The sequence below is a fragment of the Kogia breviceps genome, chromosome 1 (assembly GCF_026419965.1).
Source record: "Kogia breviceps isolate mKogBre1 chromosome 1, mKogBre1 haplotype 1, whole genome shotgun sequence".
Classification (NCBI taxonomy): domain Eukaryota; kingdom Metazoa; phylum Chordata; class Mammalia; order Artiodactyla; family Physeteridae; genus Kogia; species Kogia breviceps.
The window spans coordinates 72,200,188-72,221,115 of record NC_081310.1 but is presented as its reverse complement, the minus strand read 5'-3'; the positions used below and the strand labels follow the sequence as shown (position 1 = coordinate 72,221,115).

The 20,928-nt window shown below is 43.7% G+C and overlaps 1 protein-coding gene across 3 annotated transcripts in view; it reads left to right on the top strand.

Annotated features, from left to right (window-relative positions):
• Positions 1-20,928, top strand: part of IGSF3 (immunoglobulin superfamily member 3) — a 102,659-nt gene that overhangs the window by 51,064 nt on the left and 30,667 nt on the right. For all 3 annotated transcript variants that reach the window (XM_059059727.2, XM_067033925.1, XM_067033937.1), the window contains 3 exons: positions 6,407-6,784; positions 14,467-14,877; positions 19,373-19,762. In XM_059059727.2, coding sequence (XP_058915710.1) covers positions 6,407-6,784; positions 14,467-14,877; positions 19,373-19,762 — 1,179 coding nt within the window. The remainder of the gene's footprint in view (positions 1-6,406; positions 6,785-14,466; positions 14,878-19,372; positions 19,763-20,928) is intronic.

Genomic DNA, 20,928 nt, shown 5'->3' with positions numbered 1-20,928 from the left:
AGTCTGTGGCTTGTCTTCTAATTCTCTTGATATTGGCTTTTGCAGGGCAGAAGTTTTAAATTTTAATGAAGGCCAACTTATCATTTATTGCTTTCATGGATAATGCCTTTGGTATTGTGGCTGAAGGGACATCACCATACCCAAGGTCATCTGGGTTTTCTCCTATGTTATCTTTTAGGAGTTTTTAATGAATTAATTTATTTATGGCTGCGTTGGGTCTTCGTTGCTGCCTGCAGGCTTTCTCTAGTTGTAGCGAGTGGGGGCCACTCTTCGTTGCAGTGCACGGGCTTCTCATTGCGGTGGCTTCTCTTGTTGTGGAAAATGGGCTCTAGACACGCGGGTTCAGTAGTTGTGGCTTGCGGGCTCCAGAGCGCAGGCTCAGTAGTTGTGGCGCACAGGCCCAGTTGCTCCACGGCATGTGGGATCTTCCCGGACCAGGGCTCGAATCCGTGTCCCCTGCATTGGCAGTCGGGTTCTTAACCACTGCACCACCAGGGAAGTCCACTTTTAGGAGTTTTAGTTTTGCATTTTACAATTAGGTCCGTGATCTATTTTGAGTTAATTTTTGTGAAGAGTGTAAGGTTTGTGTCTAGATTCATTTTTTTTTTAATGTGTCTAGTAGTTTGAACACCATTTGTTGAAGAGACTATCTTTACTCCATTGTTTTTCCTTTGACCTGTGTCACAGATCAGTTGACTATATTTATGATGCTAATGTAAATCGTATTGTGCTTTTACTTTTAGATTCTATTTATTCATTATTGGTATATAGGAAAGCAGTTGACTTTTGTATATTAACCTCTTGTATCCTGCAATCTTGCTGTAATCTCTTAATTCAGGAGTTTTTTGGTCAATAAAAACTTTTATTTTTACATCGGCAATCATGTCACCTGCAAACAAAGACAGTTTTATGTCTTCCTTCCCAATATGTATACCTTTTAAGTCTTTTTCTTGCCTTATTGAAAAGGAATGGTGAGAAGGGACATCTTTGCCTTGTTCCTGATCTTAGTGGGAAAACTTTGAGTTTCTCACCATTAAGTGTGATGTTAACTATAGGTTTTTTGTAGGTAGTCTTTATCAAGTTGAGAAAGTTCCATTCTGTTCCTAGTTTACTGTGAGTTTTCATAATGAATGGGTGTTGAATTTTGTCAAATACTTTTTCTGCATCTGTTGATATGACCGTGTGGTTTTCCTTTTTTAGTTTGATGTGATATGTTATAATACATTGATTGATTTTTGAATGTTGAACAGCTGTACCTGGGATGAATCTCATTTGATTCTGGTATATAATTCTTTTTATATTTTTTGGATTCGATTTGCTAATATTTTGTTGAGAATTTTTGCACCTATGTTCATGAGAAATATTGGTCTATAGTTTTCTTATAATGCCTTTGTCGATTTTGGTATTAGGGTAATGCTGGCCTGATAGAATGAGTTAGGAGGGGGTGTTCCCTCTGTTTCCATCCTATGAAAGAGATTGTAGAGAATTGATATAATTTCTTCCTTAAATATTTGGTAGAATTCGCCAGTAACCCCATCTGGGCCTGGTGCTTTCTGTTTTGGATGGTTATTAATTATTGATTCAGTGTCTTTAATAGGTAGAGACCTATTCAGATCATCTTTGCTTCTTGTGTGAGTTTTTGCAGATTGTATATTTCAAGGAATTGGTCCATTTCATCTAGGTTATCAAATTTGTGATCATACAGTTGTTCATAGGATTCCTTTATTATTCTTTTAATTTCCATAGAATCTTATAATTTCCTCTCTTTCATTTTGGATATTAATAACTTGTATCCTCTTTTTTTCTTTGTTAACCTGGCTAGAGGCTTATTGGTTTTATTGATATTTTCAAAAAACCAGCTTTTGGTTTCATTGACTTTCTCTGTTGATTTTCTGTTTTTAATTTCATTGATTTCTACCCTAATTCTTATTTCTTCTGCTTACTTTGGATTTACTTTACTCCTCCTTTCCTAATTTCCTAAGGTAGAAACTTAGATTATTGACTTAAGATTTTTATTCTTTTCTAATTCAATGCTATAAATTTTCCTTTAAGCACTGCTTTCCCTGCATATCATAGCTTTTGATGTCATATTTTAATTTTCATTTATTGATAGTGTAAAAGTATTTTAAAAAAATTTCTCTTGAGATTTTTTTCTGTGACCTCTGTGTTATTTAGAGGTGTGTTGTTTAATCTCCACATATTTTGGTATTTTCAAGTTATCTTTCTATTATTGATTTCTAGTTTAATTCCATTTTGGTCTACCAGCAGATATTATATGATTTCTATTTTCTAAAATTTGTTAAGGGGTATTTTATGGCCCAGAGTGTGGTCTGTGTTGGTGAATGTTCCATGTGAACACGAGAAGAATGTGTATTCGACTGTCGTTGGATGAAATAGCCTGTAGATATCTATTGTATCCAGTTTGTTGAAGGTGTTGTTGAGTTCAACTATGTCCTTATGGATTTACTGCTTGCTGATTCTCTCCATTTCTGAGAGGGAGGTGTTGACATCATCAACTATGCTAGTGGATTCATCTTTTTTTCCTTGCAGTTCTATCAGTTTTTGCCTCATGTAGTTTGATGCTCTGTTATGTGCATACGCAGTAAGACCTGTTATGTCTTCTTGGAGAATTGACTCCTTTAATCATTATGTAATGTCCTTCTTCATTCCTGATAATTTTCCTTACTTTGAAGTCTGTCTAAAATTAATATAGCCACTCTAGCTCTTTTGATTAGTGTTAACATGGTATGTTTTTCTCCATTCATTTACTTTTAATCTGTTTGTCTTTATGTTTAAAGTGGGTTTCTTGTAGACAAGATATAGTTGGGTAGTGTTTTTAATCCACTCTGACAATCTCTGTCTTTTAATTGGTACATTTAGACCATTGACATTCAAAGTGATTATTGATATAGTTGGATTAATATCTACCATATTCATTACTATTTTTTGTTGCCCTTGTTTTTGTTCCTATTTTTGTCTCCCACTCTTTTTATGTCTTTTGTGTCTAGTCCTTTTTATACAGTTATATATAATACTTGGATCATTTTAATTTAGAGAAGTGATACTTACTTATTGCAAAACAGAGTACAGAAATATCTAAAGTAAAAAATGTTATTTTTGATCCCTGCCCAGAGGAACCTTCTATTGTAGGCTGAGAGGGAAGATGGAAGGGACAGTGGGGTCAGAAGATGCCTTGGCCAGGGTCGGGCCTCTGTCTTTTTGAAGGTAGCAGCATCTAGGAAAATGAGATCCAGACAGCAGGGACAGTGCCAGGAGAAGGAAATGAGGAAGGTGGGGTATAGAATGGGAATTAAACTGCTGAGAAGAAAAAGTTAATTTCTATTTCTATGTTAAGGTCCACTTCCTAAGAGCAGCATTATTTTCAAGGGTCAGAGGCCCTTTGTGGAGTTGGAAGGGAATTCAGAAGAGGTGCAGCTGAATGTGTATGGTTAAAGTACAATCTAATATCTATTTATTTATTTATTTGTCAGGGCTGTTTATAACCGGCTTCCGACTCGGACAAGTTGTTTTGACCCTGATACCCTGGCTCATTCAGGCCACTTAACACTGTTTACCTTTCAGGGGAATAATGTGTATGATCCCCCGATCTAGTGCTTTTGTAAGGTCTGTAAATAGAATGCACTCTAGGTGAGCTCGGTATTACATCATCATAGCCAGTATCTGATGGGCCTCAGCTGCTTTCTTCTGCCCATTCACTAGAGGAGAATAAAACTTTCTTGACCCAAATCAGCAAAGGGAGGAGCTCAAAGCTATTGAGAGTCTTAAACCATGACCTAGTCTTTAATTTGGGCACCTGACTGGCATTCTGTAGGTAAAGACACTGCTCTGCGTTAGAGTTTTTAAAACTCCTAATGCCCAGGCTTCTGCACACCAGACCAGTTACATGGGGTGGGGCCCGGGCCCTGTTATCTTTTAAAGCTCTCCGGGTGATTCCAGTGTGGGTCTAAGGTTGAGAAGTAGTGCCCTAACAAAGATGCTGGCTCATCCTGACCTGCTTCCATCCTTCTTTGCAGCGGGTGGGGCGTGGTTGTGGCTGTAGAACGTTGAGATGCAGGGAGACCTAAATGTTATGAATGTAGTTACATTGTTTTCAAAGTTCTGCATTTCTGGAGTACTGCAAACATTTGGTTCAAGTGTCATTATATACATATATATATATATATATATATATATATATATATATATATATATTTAAATTGTCGTAGAAAGAGGACACATAGTAAAAATTCACACACTAAATTTTAACATACTGAAAATAACTAATGAGCTGTCTTCTCCATGACCTTCAATATAGTTGTGAATGCTGTCAACCAGAATGCATCACGTAAATTCACGTACCACCTCCATCTGTTGATTTGCCACCTCTCCCCACCCCCCTTTTCACTTTTCTTGCTTCTGTTGCTTAAGCCAAGGTGGGGTTCCATGTAAGATTTTGTCTGGGAGAAAAGATTGTGCACGAATAAAAGTTTATAAGCCACAGGCCTTTCCTTGTAGCGTCTGTTTTAGATTAGATCAGCTTGCTTTGAGGCTGAAGCATCCCCCGGGCTGGGCTTAGAGCTGCATCCTTGTAGGATTTGAGCTGTCCGGGCTGTTCCCCAGCTGTATCCATTTGAGATAATTTTAAGCTGGGGCAGCTGTGATTGCCTTTTGGCGGGAGAGTAGGAGAAGCTTTCATGGGAGTGGGAGTGGGCTGCAGCTGTGGGTGGACGTGGGTGACCCCCCACAAATGATGTCATCGTCAAGAGGCCATTGGCGTGTCCTTGAGGGATCACTGGCCAAATTCCTGTCCTCTCTGGGTCCAGAGCCACAGAATACTCCAGCCAGGAGGGGCCCTAGCTAGCAGCTCTTTCTTAAGGACTAATTATGGGCTAGGCCCCATGCTAGGGGCTTTATATATGTTATCTAATTCAGTCTTTTGGTAACTCTGTGAGACACACATGATTATCCCTATCTTACAGATGAGAAAACTGAAGCTTGGAGAGGTTAAGTAACTTATCCAAGGTCACAGCTAATCTAATAAGTGACAAAGCCAGCATTGGCACACGTGCTAGTCCACTCCAAAGCTTTCTTAGAAATCATTTTGTGGATGAAGAGATCAAGGTACAAGAGAGGAAAAGCAGCTTGTCCAAGATGGCACAGCCAGCCGCAGTTCCTGGCAGAGCTGTGACTAGCCCTCCCCTGCTCTTTCTGCCACAGTGCTGTGCCCCCCCTGCTGTCAAGGGGAAGGCCACACGGGTGTGCCCCCCTCCCACCTTCTCAGTGGCTCAGGCAGAATCAGTTGTGCGGGCATGGAATGAGTAAGCAAACTCACTATATTTCCCGCCCCTGAGTCTGCGAGGGGAGACCATGTTAAGAACATGGAGAAGACAGGCAGAGGCCAGGTGGAGATGCATATCCCAGCCAGAAAGTCGGGCGGCCAGTGGTGAATCAGAGCTCAGTCTCCAGAGCAGCCTGACTTCCTTGTTACAGGGGGCGCCATCAGTTGCCCCCATCAGCGGTGTGTGGGCATCTGGGTGTCAGGGATGTGTGTCAACCCTTCCCATTCCTGTTCATGTGTACTCAGAACAGCGGCCTGCAGGAGCTCAGCTTTGCCTCCGCATATGGAGGGAAGAGGGTGTAACGAACGCTCTACATGGTGTCACGGGAGTAGCCACCTCTTGCAAATAAGGGTGCAGCACCAAAGAAAGGGCCCCAGGACTCCCTCCTACCAGCCCTCTAATCAAGAAAGGAACATTTATTTAGTTTCAGCCAGATTGCAAGGCAATTGCTTTTGTTTGTTTTCCTCTGAATTTGTGCCAAGGATTCAACTTTTCCTGCTCATTTTATTAAATACTTTATAAAGGGCATTAGTAAACAGATATAAAACTGCTGCATAAATGACAGAGGGACCAAATGAAATTCCCAAGAGTCAGCCATTGAATAAGTAACAGAACCATGTCCTTGCGTGATCAAATTCCCATATATGCAAATTAGGGACAGTGCTTTACCACAGTGTTTTTTTTGTTTGTTTTTTGTTTTTTGCGGTACGTGGGCCTCTCACTGTTGTGGCCTCTCCCGTTGCGGAGCACAGGCTCCGGTCGTGCAGGCTCAGCGGCCATGGCTCACGGGCCCAGCCGCTCCGCGGCATGTGGGATCTTCCCGGACCGGGGCACGAACCCGCGTCCCCTGAATCGACAGGTGGATTCTCAACCACTGCGCCACCAGGGAAGCCCATACCACAGTGTTTTAATTAATATTTATAAATCAAAGAGCGCCTCAGAAAGGGCCAGTAAGCTACTTATATTATTACCATGTCATGCAAATAACAAAACCTTTGAACACTGCTGCCTGCTTTGCATTTTGGTCTGAGAAGTAAGTGAGCCTGTTATGTGTGTCTCCCCCACAGGGGCAGTGTCAGCACAGCGGCAAGTCGCCGTCCAGGAAGGACCCTTGTACCGCACAGAGGGCTCCCACATCACCATCTGGTGCAACGTCAGTGGCTACCAGGGGCCTTCTGAGCAGAATTTCCAGTGGTCCATTTACCTGCCCTCTGCCCCTGAGCGCGAGGTCCAGATTGTCAGCACCATGGACTCTTCCTTCCCTTACGCCATCTATACCCAGCGTGTCCGCAGCGGAAAGATCTACGTGGAGAGGGTCCAGGGGAACTCGGCTTTATTGCACATCACCGATCTCCAGGCCCGGGATGCTGGGGAGTATGAATGCCACACGCCCAACACCGATGAGCGATACTTCGGGAGTTACAGTGCCAAGATGAACCTCGTGGGTAAGGAGATAACTATGTTCACACGGCTGGTGTCCTGCCTGAGTGTCATAGTCAGTGTGAGCTGCTATCATAAATTATCATAGACTGGACTGGGTGCTTAAACAACAAGCATTTATTTCCCAGTTCTGGAGGCTGGAAGTCCCAGATCAGGGTGCCAGCATGGTTAGTATGGTGAGAGCCCTCTTCAGGGTTGCAGAGTACTGACTTCTTGTTGTCTCCTTACATGGCAGAAAGGAAACGAGAAAGCTGTCTGGGGTCCATTTATAAGGGCACTAATCCCAGGGACTTTCCTGGAGGTCCAGTGGTTAAGACTCTACGCTTCCACTGCAGCGGGCATGGGTTCAATCCCTGCTCTGGGAACTAGGACCCCGCATGCAGTGTGGTGCAGCCAAAACAAAAGGTGGGGGGCACTAATCCCATTCATGAGGTCTTCACCCTCATGACCTAATCACCTCCCCAAAGCCTCATCTCCAGATACCATCACACTGGGGTTTAGGTTTCAACACAGGAATTTGGGGGGGAACATAAACATTCAATCTGTAACACTGAGTCACTTCTTTTATAGCGCAGTTTTATTTGACTTCAAAAGGAGAATCCAAAGCTCCCCAAATATTTTAGAGGTCAACAGGTAACATAAGTGAACCAAGTTTGTGTGTTGACTTGTAAATAGTAGAAGGCTGAAGCTAAAACTTAAAGAAGATCTAATGCAGATGTTAAAAATTTCAGAGAAGGTTAACTGACCCTCGAGCTGGTGAAAGGGGATATAAAAATATAAGGCAAGGACATTTGTGGTTGATAAGCTGAAGAACTGATGAGGAACACTAAGCAGGTGACATCATCTGGAAGAGAGGCCAAACCTCTAGGAAATGATGGGCCTTTTTTTTTTTTTAATTTTATTTTATTTTTTATACAGCAGGTTCTTATTAGTTACGTATTTTATACATATTAGTGTATACATGTCAATCCTAATCTCCCAATTCATCACACCACCACCACCACCCTGCCTGCCACTTTCCCCCCTTGGTGTCCATATGTTTGTTCTCTGCACCTGTGTCTCTATTTCTGCCCTGCAAACTGGTTCATCTGTATCATTTTTCTAGGTTAAACTTATATGCATTAATATACGAAATTTGTTTTTCTCTTTCTGACTTACTTCACTCTGTATGACAGTCTCTAGATCCATCCACGTCTCTACAAATGACCCAGTTTCGTTTCTTTTTATGGCTGGGTAATATTCCATTGTATATATCTACCACATCTTTTTTATTCATTCGTCTGTCGATGGGCGTTTAGGTGGCTTCCATGACCTGGCTATTGTAAATAGTGCTGCAATGAACATTGGGGTGCATGTGTCTTTTTGAATTATGGTTTTCTCTGGGTATATGCCCAGTAGTGGGATTGCTGGGTCATATGGTAATTCTATTTTTAGTTCTTTAAGGAACCTCCATACTGTTCTCCATAGTGGCTGTATCAATTTACATTCCCACCAACAGTGCAAGAGGGTTCCCTTTTCTCCATACCCTCTCCAGCATTTGTTGTTTGTAGATTTTCTGATGATGCCCATTCTAACTGGTGTGAGGTGATACCTCATGGTAGTTTGGATTTGCATTTCCCTAATAATTAGGGATGTTGAGCAGCTTTTCATGTGCTTCTTGGCCATCTGTATGTCTTCTTTGGAGAAATGTCTATTTAGGTCTTCTGCCCATTTTTGGATTGGGTTGTTTGTTTTTTTCATATTGAGCTGCATGAGCTGTTTATATATTTTGGAGATTAATCCTTTGCCCGATGATTCATTCGCAAATATTTTCTCCCATTCTGAGGGTTGTCTTTTTGACTTGTTTGTAGTTTCCTTTGCTGTGCAAAAGCTTCTAAGTTTCATTAGGTTCCATTTGTTTATTTTTGTTTTTGTTTACGTTACTCTAGGAAGTGGATCAAAAAAGATCTTGCTGTGATTTATGTCAAAGAGTGTTCCTCCTATGTTTTCTTTTAAGAGTTTTATAATGTCTGGCCTTACATTTAGGTCTCTAATCCATTTTGAGTTTATCTTTGTGTATGTTGTTAGGGAGTGTTCTAATTTCATTCTTTTACATGTAGCTGTCTGGTTTTCCCAGCACCACTTATTGAAGAGACTGTCTTTTCTCCATTGTATATCCTTGCCTCCTTTGTCATAGATTAGTTGACCATAGGTGTGTGGGTTTATCTCTGGACTTTCTATCCTGTTCCATTGATCTATATTTCTGTTTTTGTGCCAGTACCATATTGTCTTGATTACTGTAGCTTTGTAGTATAGTCTGAAGTCAGGGAGTCTGTTCCTACAGCTCCGTTTTTTTTCCCCTCAGGAGTGCCTTGGCTATCCGGGGTCTTTTGTGTTGCCATACAAATTTTAAGAGTTTTTTGTTCCAGTTTTGTAAAAAAATGCCACTGGTAATTTGATAGGGATTGCATTGAATCTGTAGATTGCTTTGGTTAGTATAGTCATTTTCACAATGTTGATTCTTCCAATCCATGAACATGGTATATCTCTCCATCTGTTTGTGTCATCTTTGATTTCTTTCATCAGTGTCTTATAGTTTTCTGAGTACAGGTCTTTTACCTCCTTAGGTAAGTTTATTCCTAGGTATTTTATTCTTTTTGTTGCAGTCGTGAATGGGATTGTTTCCTCAATTTCTCTTTCTGATTTTTTGTTGTTAGTGTATAGGAATGCAAGAGATTTCTGTGCATTAATTTTGTATCCTGCAACTTTACCAGATTCATTGATGAGCTCTAGTAGTTTTCTGGTGGCATCTTTAGGATTCTCTATGTATAGTATCATGTCATCTGCAAACAGTGACAATTTTACTTCTTCTTTTCCAATTTGTATTCCTTTTATTTCCTTTTCTTCTCTAATTGCTGTGGCTAGGACTTCCAAAACTATGTTGAATAATAGTGATGAGAGTAGACATCCTTGTCTTGTTCCTGATCTTAGAGGAAATGCTTTCAGTTTTTCACCATGATGTTTGCTGTGGGTTTGTCATATATGGCCTTTATTATATTGAGGTAGGTTCCCTCTATGCCCACTTTCTGGAGAGTTTTTATCATAAATGGGTGTTGAATTTTGTCAAAAGGTTTTCCTGCATCTATTGAGATGATCATATGGCTTTTATTCTTCAGTTTGTTAATATGGTATATCACATTGATTGATTTGCATATATTGAAGAACCCTTGCATCCCTGGGATAAATCCCACTTGGTCATGGTGTATGATCCTTTTAATGTGTTGTTGGATTCTGTTTGGTAGTATTTTGTTGAGGATTTTTGCATCTGTATTCATCAGTGACATTGGTCTGTAATCTTCTTTTTTTGTAGTATCTTTGTTTGGTTTTGGTATTGGGGTGATGGTGGCCTCATAGAATGAGTTTGGGAGTGTTCCTTCCTCTGCAATTTTTTGGAAGAGGTTGAGAAGGATTGGTGTTAGCTCTTCTCTATGTGTTTGGTAGAATTCGCCTGTGAAGCCATCTGGTCCTGGACTTTTGTTTGTTGGAAGATTTTTAACCACAGTTTCAATTTCAGTGATTGTGATTGGTCTGTTCATATTTTCTATTTCTTCCTGATTCTGTCTTGGAAGATTATACCTTTCTAAGAATTTGTCCATTTCTTCCAGGTTGTCCATTTTATTGGCTTAGTTGCTTGTAGTAGTTTCTTAGGATGCTTTGTATTTCTGCAGTGTCTGTTGTAACTTCTCCTTTTTCATTTCTAATTTTATTGATTTGAGTCCTCTCCCTCTTTTTCTTGATGAGTCTGACTAAAGGTTTACCAATTTTGTTTCTCTTCTCAAAGAACCAGCTTTTAGTTTTATTGATCTTTGCTATTGTTTTCTTTGTTTCTATTTCATTTATTTCTGCTCTGATCTTTATGGTTTCTTTCCTTCTGCTAACTTTGGGTTTTGTTTGTTTTTCTTTCTCTAGTTCCCTTAGGTGTAAGGTTAGATTGTTTATTTGAGATTTTTCTTGTTTCTTGAGTTAGGCTTGGTATTGCTATAAACTTCCCTCTTACTACTGCTTTTGCTGCATCCCATAGGTTTTGGATTGTCGTGTTTTCATTGTCATTTGTCTCTAGGTATTTTTTGATTTCCTCTTTGATTTCTTCAGTGATCTCTTGGTTATTTAGTAACATATTGTTTAGTCTCCATGTACTTGTGTTTTTTACATTTTTTTCCCTGTAATTGATTTCTAATCTCATAGCATTGTGGTCAGAAAAGATGTTTGATATGATTTCAATTTTCTTAAATTTACCGAGGCTTGATTTGTGACCCAAGGTATGATCTATCCCGGAGAATGTTCCATGTGCATTTGAGAAGAAAGTGTAATCTGCTGTTTTTGGATGGAATGTCCTATAAATATCAATTAAGTCTATCTGGTCTATTGTGTCATTTACAGCTTGTTTTTCCTTATGAATTTTCTGTTTGCATGATCTGTCCTTTGGTGTAAGTGAGGAGTTAAAGTCCCTCACTATTATTGTGTTACTGTCGATTTCCTCTTTTACAGCTGTTAGCAGTTGCCTTATGTATTGAGTTGCTCCTATGTGGGGTGCACATACATTTATAATTGTTATATCTTCTTCTTGGATTGATCCCTTGATCATTCTGTAGTGTCCTTCCTTGTCTCTTGGAACATTCTTTATTTTAAAGTCTATTTTATCCGATATGAGTATTGCTACTCCAGCTTTCTTTTGATTTCCATTTGCATGGAATATCTTTTTCCATCTCCCCACTTTCGGTCTGCATGTGTCCCTAGGTCTGAAGTGGGTCTCATGTAGATAGCATATATATGGGTCTTTTTTTGTATCCATTCAGCAAGCCTGTGTCTTTTGGTTGGGGCATTTAATCCATTCATGTTTAAGGTAATTATCAATATGTATGTTCCTTTTACCATTTTCTTAATTGTTTTGGGTTTGTTTTTGGAGGTCCTTTTCTTCTCTTGTGTTTCCCACTTATAGAAGTTCCTATAGCATTTGTTGTAGAGCTGGTTTGGTGGTGCTGAATTCTCTTAGCTTTAGTTTGTCTGTAAAGCTTTTGAATTCTCCGTGATATCTGAGTGAGATCCTTGCCAGGTAGAGTAATCTTGGTTGTAAGTTCTTCCCTTTCATCACTTTAAATATATCATGCCACTCCCTTCTGGATTGTAGAGTTTCTGCTGAGAATCAGCTTTTTACCTTATAGGAGTTCCCTTGTATGTTATTTGTTGTTTTTCCCCTGTTGCTTTCAATAATTTTTCTTTGTCTTTAATTTTTGCCAATTTGATTACTATGTATCTCAGCGTGTTTGTCCTTGTATTTATCCTGCCTGGGACTCTCTGCACTTCCTGGACTTAGGTGGCTATTTCCTTTCTCATGTTAGTGAAGTTTTCTACTATAATCTCTTGAAATATTTTCTCGGGCACTTTCTCTCTCTCTTCTCCTTCTGGACACCTATAATGCGAATGTTTTTGCGTTTAATGTTGTCCCAGCGGTCTCTTAGGCTGTCTTCATTTCTTTTCATTCTTTTTTCTTTATTCTGTTCCTCAGCAGTGAATTCCACCATTGTGTCTTCCAGGTCACTTATCCGTTCTTCTGCCTCAGTATTCTGCTATCGATTCCTTCTAGTATATTTTTCATTTCAGTTATTGTATTACTCATCTCTGTTTGTTTGGTTTTTAATTCTTCTAGGTCTTTGTTAAACATTTCTTGCATCTTCTCAATCTTTGCCTCCATTCTTTTTCCGAGGTCCTGGATCATCTTCGCTATCATTATTCTGAATTTTTTTCCAAGAAGGTTGCCTATCTCCACTTCATTTAGTTGTTTTTCTGGGGTTTTATCTTGTTCCTTCATCTGGTACAAAGTCCTCTGCCTTTTCATCTTGTCTATCTTTCTGTGAATGTGGTTTTCCTTCCACAGGCTGCAAAATTGTAGTTCTTCTTGCTTCTGCTGTCTGCCCTCTGGTGGATGAGGCCATCTAAGAGGCTTGTGCAAGCTTCCTAATGGGAGGGATTGGTGGTGGGTAGAGCTGGGTGTTGCTCTCAATGATGGGCCTTTGGACTGTGGCTCTGAGCTGCCTGGGGCACTGCTGAGTCAGAAAGCTAATGCAGCTGCAGGACTGTGCTCAGACCTGAAGTGGGTCTGTGTGTCCTTTGGCTCCAGAGTGAGTAATTTTGCACCAGCTGTCTCCCTTGGCCCCTGGATGATGGAGGGAGCTGGAGGAGGAGGGAGAGGGATTTCATTGTGGATGGCTCTGCACCACAGTGTTTGCCAATGTGAAGGGTCAGAAATATCAAGTCTGTTCTGTTTTTCTGTCCACATCATAATTTCCAGGCTTAATTGTGATAATAAAAACTAGAAATTAAGATTTTGACCCTTTACATCAGAGAGTGGGTGGTGTTTAGTCTCTGCAGGAAACTGCTAACCAGGTGACCACAGGGGAAACTTCATTGCTTGCCTGACTCATCCCCATACCATGGCTTCCTTCCAGCCCACGAACATGACACATGTTGACACATGAATAATATGAAAATTAAACCTACTAAAAAATTGAGGATGCTGCTGCTTCTTTCTCCCACAACCTTTATTTATTTATTTACTTATGGCTGCGTTGGGTCTTCGTTTCTACGCGTGGACTTTCTCTAATTGTGGAGAGCGGGGGGTACCCTTTGTTGTGGTGCTCAGGCTTCTCATTGCCGTGGCTTCTGTCGTTGCAGAGCACGGGCTCTAGGCGCGTGGGCTTCAGTAGTTGTGGCTCGCAGGCTCAGTAGTTGTGGCTCGCGGGCTGTAGAGCACAGGCTCAGTAGTTGTGGTGCACAGGGTTAGTTGCTCTGTGGCATGTGGGGTCTTCCTGGATCAGGGCTCGAACCTGTGTCCCCTGCATTGGCAGGTGGATTCTGAACCACTGCACCACCAGGGAAGTCTTTTTTTTAAAAAAAAAAGAAGAAATAACCTTCCTAGAGCACTGCATTGCTGACATGGGGGTGGGGTGGCTAGAAGGGAGAAAATGAGCAAGTTGTATAGAAAATGTGAAACTTGAAGTTCCAGGAACTCTTTTTGTTTGAAGTTCAGTGAGAAGCCAAGTTAAAATGTCTGGAAGCAATACTACCGTGAACAACAAAATCTTATTTGACCTGACACAGAATTAATTCCTTTTACATGTTATTTTCAGGGAGTTCATTTATTATGTAAACTGAAATATGGTCCACTTTCTTTTAAGTCTACAAACATTATTTTACTTATGTATTTTTTTTATTGAAGTATAGTTGATTTAGAACTTTTCAGGTATATAGCAGAGTGATTCAGTTATACACACATATATTCTTTTTCAGATTGCTTCCCATAATAGGTTATTACAAGATATGGAATATAGTTCTCTGTGCTATATAGTAAGCCCTTGTAGTTTTCTGTTTTATATATTGTAGCATGTATCTGTTCACCTCAAATTCTGAATTTATCCCTGTGCCCCAGCTCACTTTTTATCTGAGTGTTACTGAAATATCACACAGGTAAGTGTAAGCGCCAAAAACTTGCAGTCCAAATCCAAACGGAAAATTCGTTCGGTTCCTGTGCCATCTGGGGCCCTCCACGGCCACACAGGGGCTGTCGAAGGCTGGTGGGTGGGAGCTCAGCCCCACAAGTGTAAGATCTGTGGCTTTGTGACCGTGTCCCGTGGCTGTTCCTGTGTTGCAGTGATCCCGGACTCCCTGCAGTCCACTGCTGTGCGCCACACTCTGCACAAAGTGGAGCAGGACCCCCTAGAGCTCACGTGTGAGGTGGCCACGGAGACGTTGCAGCACAGCCACCTGTCCGTGGCCTGGCTACGGCAGCGGGGCGGCGAGAAGCCGGTGGAGGTCATTGCCCTGAGCCGGGATTTTGTGCTGCAGTCGAGCAGCGACTACGCGCAGAGGCAGAGCCTGGGGGAGGTGCGCCTGGACAAGCTGGGGAGCAGCACCTTCCGCCTCACCGTCTTCCACTTGCAGCCCTCCGACCAGGGCGAGTTCTACTGCGAGGCCGCCGAGTGGATCCAGGACCCAGACGGCTCGTGGTACCCGATGACCCGAAAGCGTTCCGAGGGGACTGTGGTCAACGTCCAGCCCACCGGTCAGTCTCTCGTCCCCACTCTCTGTCTGGCAGGGAGGGTGGTCGGACAGGCTGGGCAGACTCTTCTGGCGACTCTGCAAGGACTCGGGGTACACAGGGCCCAGGTATCCCAAGCCCTGACCTTCTCAGGCTGCACTGCCCCGGCCCCTGGGTCCAGCCGGGCTCTAGACCAGAGCCAGAAGCTATTGCTTGACTGCCTCAGCTGGGCTGGGGGCAGTGTTCCGTGGGCCTCTTCTCCTCCCTGGTTTTGGTTGGAAGGTGGTGGTGCGCCATCACGGAGCTGCAGCGGGTGCCCAAGGGCCTTTCTTTGTGTTGCTGCCCACCTTCCGTGAGGGGCTGCCATTGTCCTGGTGAGCGGAGGTGTGGTTTGTGGTAGGTGAGCTGGGGCCTTCTGAGGCACAGGTGGGGGCCCCCCTTCAGGACCTGTAGTTTGACACCCCGCCACCCCACCCCATCCCATTTGCTCCAGTCAGATGGTGGTGGTCTTGGTCTTTGCAGAGCTTTCCTGCCACCTGTTCTTCTGCCATCCTAGGGGTGTGCTTCAGACTTAGCTAATAGCACAGACTCCCAGGCTCAGGCAGTACAGATTCCTGAATCAGCCTTCTAGGGTGGGACCTGGGAAGCTGGATTTTCAGTACACTTCCACTGTCTGTGCTTTGTCAAGTGCAGACCTAGAGGTAAAAGGGCAGAAGTGATTCTCTGGACATCTAATGGGCGTGAGGGCTTTTACGAGAAGGGTTGGGCTCCTGCTCTGGGAGCACTTTATCTGCTCTGTAGGACCCAGAGCATTTAGCAGCTTCTGGAACTTCCGGTACTAAACCTACAGAAGGCACTTTATTTCATATTTATCCCTTCCCTTCCTGGATGGTTTTAAGAGCAGCTTCAAAAGTCTGGGCCAAATTTTAAGTCTTAGCGCTTTCAAATTAGGTTGCCTCAGTTAATCTTCTTTAATCTTACCGATTTGGAATGAGGATTTTTTTGAATTTGCCCAGCAAATGTATCCAGACGAAGCCAGCAAAGGGAAAACTAGGTGAAAAAAAAGTCGATGACTTCACTCTGTGTCTGTGCTATTCTGGTTCAGTGGTTGTAGCCCCACTGTTGCCCTTCTCTTAGATGATTTCAGTCAACATTTAGTAAGTCTCTGCGATGCTGCAGGTGTGGCGCTAGGCATCGGGGATTCAGAGATGAATAACGCTTGGTCCCTGCGCCGAGGGAGCTACAGATGTGAAAGCCAGTGGCTGAGTGAAGGGTGCCCTGGGAACATGGTGAATGTAAAGTGTTCTTGCAACAGTGTTTTTCCTGGGTGGGGTGGTTGAGGAAAATTCAGGAAAACCAACACCTTTGGTGACTTGAGCTGAGTCTTGAAGCTTGAACAGACATCAGGAGGAGAAGCACAGAGGTACAGAATTGTTCGACCTGTTTGGCCAGCGCAGATCTGCTCAAGGGTGAGCAGATGTTGAGTTCCGGATAGGAGTGGTGAGAGGAGATAGGAAAGGTGGCCTGAAGCTCACACGCTACAGTGTGAGTTTGGCCTTGACTCTGTGGTCTGAGCATTTCAAGTTGTTCTCCTTGGAATCTTAGGGGTCCTGTAGAGATGCCTGAGCGGGCGCCTGTGGGTGGGCACGTGTGTGTGTTCGTGGGCGTGGGTGCATGCCATGGGGTGCTTGAGGAGGGTGTATGAGGGCTGCGGTGTTCCCCCCTTGCCTGAACCAAATGTTTTCCCGTACTGGACAGCAAAAGACTTTGTATGAGGAGAGGAAGGTCTCCCCCTAGCGCCCCGCCTGAGCATAGCTTGAAAATCACTGCTGCCAACGTTTGGAGGGGGGAATAGAGATTTTTAAGCAGAGAGTGACACAATCAGACCTGGGTTTTAGAAGGGAACAACCATGGAGGCCACCTAGTGTTGACTAAACAGGTTGGGTCTGAAGTTGGGAGACCAGGTAGGAAAGGGCTGATAAGGCCAGGGCTAGCTCAGTGGCAGTGACCTAGGAAGCGGGCAGTGGGTGCTCGAGGCAACAGAATGGAGAGTATTGTGGAAGGAGGAATCCGAGGCTGGGGCTCCGGGGGATACCTGGAACTGTGATAAGGAGGGATGAGGCAATGTGCCAAGTCTTTCTTGAGAGCCTCTGCTTCCCCTTCAGTGGCAGCACTTGGTGTCTTTGCATTTGTTCTTGTAAATTTTGGTCAAGGAGTCCATCCCGCAAGCGGACCTTTGTAGAGATGCTCAGCAAGTGAAGCACCCGGCATGTCCTCAGACGTGGCACTCAGAGGCTGAGCTTGGGAGCGATGAGGACCCAGGAGAACTGTGGCAGTAAGAGGTGGTCAGGGGAGCAGTTTCGAGAGACAGAGTGGTCAGGCCAACGGGAGAAGAAGCAGGAGGGATGGTGTCATGGACCCAAGGGAGGAGAGCTGGTCCAGAGGCTAAAACATACTTGAGAAACGCCTTTGGTTGTGACGGGCAGGGGGTGTCATTGGGGACATTTGCTGGGTCAGTGAAGTGTGGGAGAAGGCCCAAAGCCAAATTTCAGTTAGCTGAGGAGTGAGGGGGTATTGGAAAAAGCATAAATCGATTTATGGAGGTTCAGTTGACTGGGTGTAGCAAGGGCAAATGGCTGTGCAGAAAAGAGGATGGTTTGCCCTGAATCTCATCTTCATCCTGGGAATGTGAAGCCTTCACCAAGCCATGGGGGGATTCTTGTGAGATCAGAAGACTCTTTGGCTGCCAAAAGAAGACAGCCACTGTTGCAGCCAGGCTAACTCTGAGCAAGTGGGAAGTCTGAGGTCTGGGGCACCTGTTTGCATGTCTTCAGTGGCATTTATATGGAAGGAGTGCTTTTTCTTTTTCTTTTTTTTTTCCTAAAATCTCTGATGTTGAGGTATAGATTACTGTAATCTGGTTGACCAGAAAGCCAGTATCTGGCAAATGGGCTCCATCCCACATGGGTGTATGCATCTAGGTAGAGGCTGGCAGAGTGAAACCCAGGTCTCTCAGCTTGTCCTTTTGGGAAGGGAAGCTGAGGCATTAGCTGTCACTTTTGAAGTGAGCCCTTGGAGTCATTGAGGGTAATTCGCTTTGTCAGGAAGTTTGGGTAATAAAGGAAGAAGCTGATTCACTGGAGAAAATGGGTGTTGGGGGCAAGACACTGGCTCATGTGGGAGGGGAGGAGATGGAGAGCCTGGGGAAGAGGTGGGTACAAAGCCAAGCTTGAGCCGGAGAACAGGAATGTGGAAGCAGCACTCTTGTGATTGCTGTGTTTTTTAGGGAAATAGGATTCTCATCTGCTTGAAGAATGCATGGGATAGGGGGATAAGAATGGGGCAAGGGCCTTAAAGATTAGATACCACTTAAAGGTAGTGGTAACAGCTTGGAAATGCCAGTGTGGGGAAGACAGTCGAGATTGGAGCTAATGGATATACAAGGAATTCAAACATCCCTGTAAATGCGATTCTCCAGTCAATGTTTTCTTAAGAGGAATAGACCTAGAACTGGGAGGGGAAGGACTTGGGCAGTACTTACAACTGCAGCCTCTCCCACCCAAGGCTCTGTGACTCTGTTTTCCAGGACCCTTCACTCCTTTGTTTTCTGCTACGGGTGCCTGTGAGATAACGTCATTGTCTCATGGCATTGACAGTCACCGTGCACCATTACATGGTGTGTGGGACAGTTAGTGGCAATGAGCCCTTCTTTGATCACCACCTCATGCCCCCCCACCCCCAATGCCTGGTTCAACTCCCAGCTCTTTGAAGGATGCTTGGGTTCATTGACCATTTCAGAGGTCATCTGGCTGTCCTTGGAAGTAGGTACTTTCCCACTCCATCTTTCTAGAGATTTGATTGACAGGTGATAGATTAGTGAAAAGACATTAATTAGTTTTCACTTTTCCTATGCAGTTTTGTTAGGGATTTTCTTACCTGTGTCTTATTTCCAGTATTCACTTGGAGGTGGAGGACATCTTTCTCTCTCTCTCTCTCTCTCCAGATAGATAGATAGATAGATAGATAGATAGATAGATAGATAGATAGATAGAATGTTTATTTGGATTGGGGTCAGCACCTGGGGCACTGGGTAATTTGTCTCACAAGTCTCAGCAGGGTCATGTCTATAATATTTACTGAAAATATTTGTAATCCTGATGCTTTAATGGAGTTCTGGGCATATAGATCAAAGATGGACCTTTGTAATCTACTGTGCAAGTGAAATTAGGAGTGATATTGCTTGCTGATCTTAGAGTCTAACCTAGGGCATTATACGCTGCAGAGAGAGCCCTGTCGACTTGATTGGGATAACAAGCCCTTTAGACTCTCTGAGCCTGGCTACCTTTGAGTTCTCTCTGTGATAGTCGAGAGTTTTTTCTCTCAAGACAGGTGTGGAGGTGCCTTCCCCAGTAGTCAGCTTGGTGAGAAGGTGTGGGTGGTAGGAATTTGCTGATGCAGTTTGGAGAGCTGGGGCCCTCGGTCACCCAGGACGCATCCGTCTTGTTATTTGTTTTCTCAGACAAAGAGTTCACCGTTCGGCTGGAGACGGAGAAGCGGCTGTACACGGTAGGTGAACCGGTGGAGTTCAGGTGCATCCTGGAGGGGCAGAACACTCCCGACCGTTACTTTGCCGTCTCCTGGGCCTTCAACAGCTCGCTCATTGCCAGCATGGGGCCGAACGCTGTGCCGGTCCTCAACAGCGAGTTCACCCATCGGGAGGCCAGGGGCCAACTCAAAGTGGCCAAGGAGAGCGACAGTGTCTTCGTGCTGAAGATTTACCACCTCCGCCAGGAGGACAGTGGGAAATACAACTGTCGTGTGACAGAGAGAGAGAAAACAGTCACCGGGGAATTCATCGACAAGGAGAGCAAGCGTCCCAAGAACATCCCCATCATCGTCCTCCCTATCAGTAAGTGGAGGGATGTGCTGCTTCCTTCTCCTCCCGCTGGTCTGGTTCAGTAGCTAGCACTATCTGAGAGAAGTCGGGGGAGAGGAGAAGAGCTGTGGAGAGGGCAGGGCAGGGCAGGGCAGGTGCAGTCAGAGCGGGCAGAGAAAACCTGTTACCCCTCTCCTTTCTCCAGCTCACCTGCCCACACTCAGCAACCCTCCCACCCTGGTAGGCAGAGCGTCAGGTGTATGTTTGCAGGCTGGAGAGGGGTATGGCGGATCCTAGCGCTAGCAGCTCTGTGTAAACGCCTGCAGTGCCAGCTCAGCCTGGAGGCCAACCAGGAATCCAGGACAGCTGTTTGTCTCCTGTGTGGGAATTAAGTCCCAGAAAGAAGTGGGTGGATGCCTGTCTTGAAATCTCACTTAAGAAGGTTGGTCTTTTATGGGAGGATTTTAAATGCTGAAGTGCATTATTAAGAAAGGTTTGCTCTCTGGGTTTTGAGGGTATAGGGATTGGCATTACCCTAATTGTCTATCCCCTATCGGAATTGGGTTTTTAAAAGTCAGTGGGTAAGACCTCTCACATCTTCCTCGAGCACAGGCTTTTAAAGCTTAGCTTATTTCCAAGGCTGCTTAGGTGGGCTCCCTGCCTCCTTGTCGCTGGCGTTGTCTAGGTGGGTATCAGTCAGGACTGGGGACCCAGGGCACTGCCTGTGTTTGCTTATGTTGGGTTTAATTATCCATAGCATCAGGATGTTCTCATTAATATCTCATTTTTCTCTCATAGTTTTGTTTTTAGTAAAATGAGAACGCTTAGAATGCCCTGATTTTAAGCAAGATGGTGAAGTTTTTAAACTAACCTTTTAACCTTTTCCTCCACTGCTCAAGCTGTTCTTTCTCTTAGCCCTGTAATGATTCCCTTTTCATTTTTATTTACACTTCTACATATTTAATATAGTTTCAAGTGTGAAGAAAGGAAACAGACAACAGGGATCTTGCCACTCTTTTTTTCTTTTCTCACCAACAGGATGACTTTCCTTTGTGCTTTAAAAAAAAAATAAAAATCTCTCTCTCACACACATCTCATTATCTTGAAATTCTTTTCTGTCTCAGACTGTTTCCCCCTGCAATGCCTAGCATGGTGCTTTGCGTAGGGTAGGTGCTTGCTGAATATTTGTAGAATGGAAT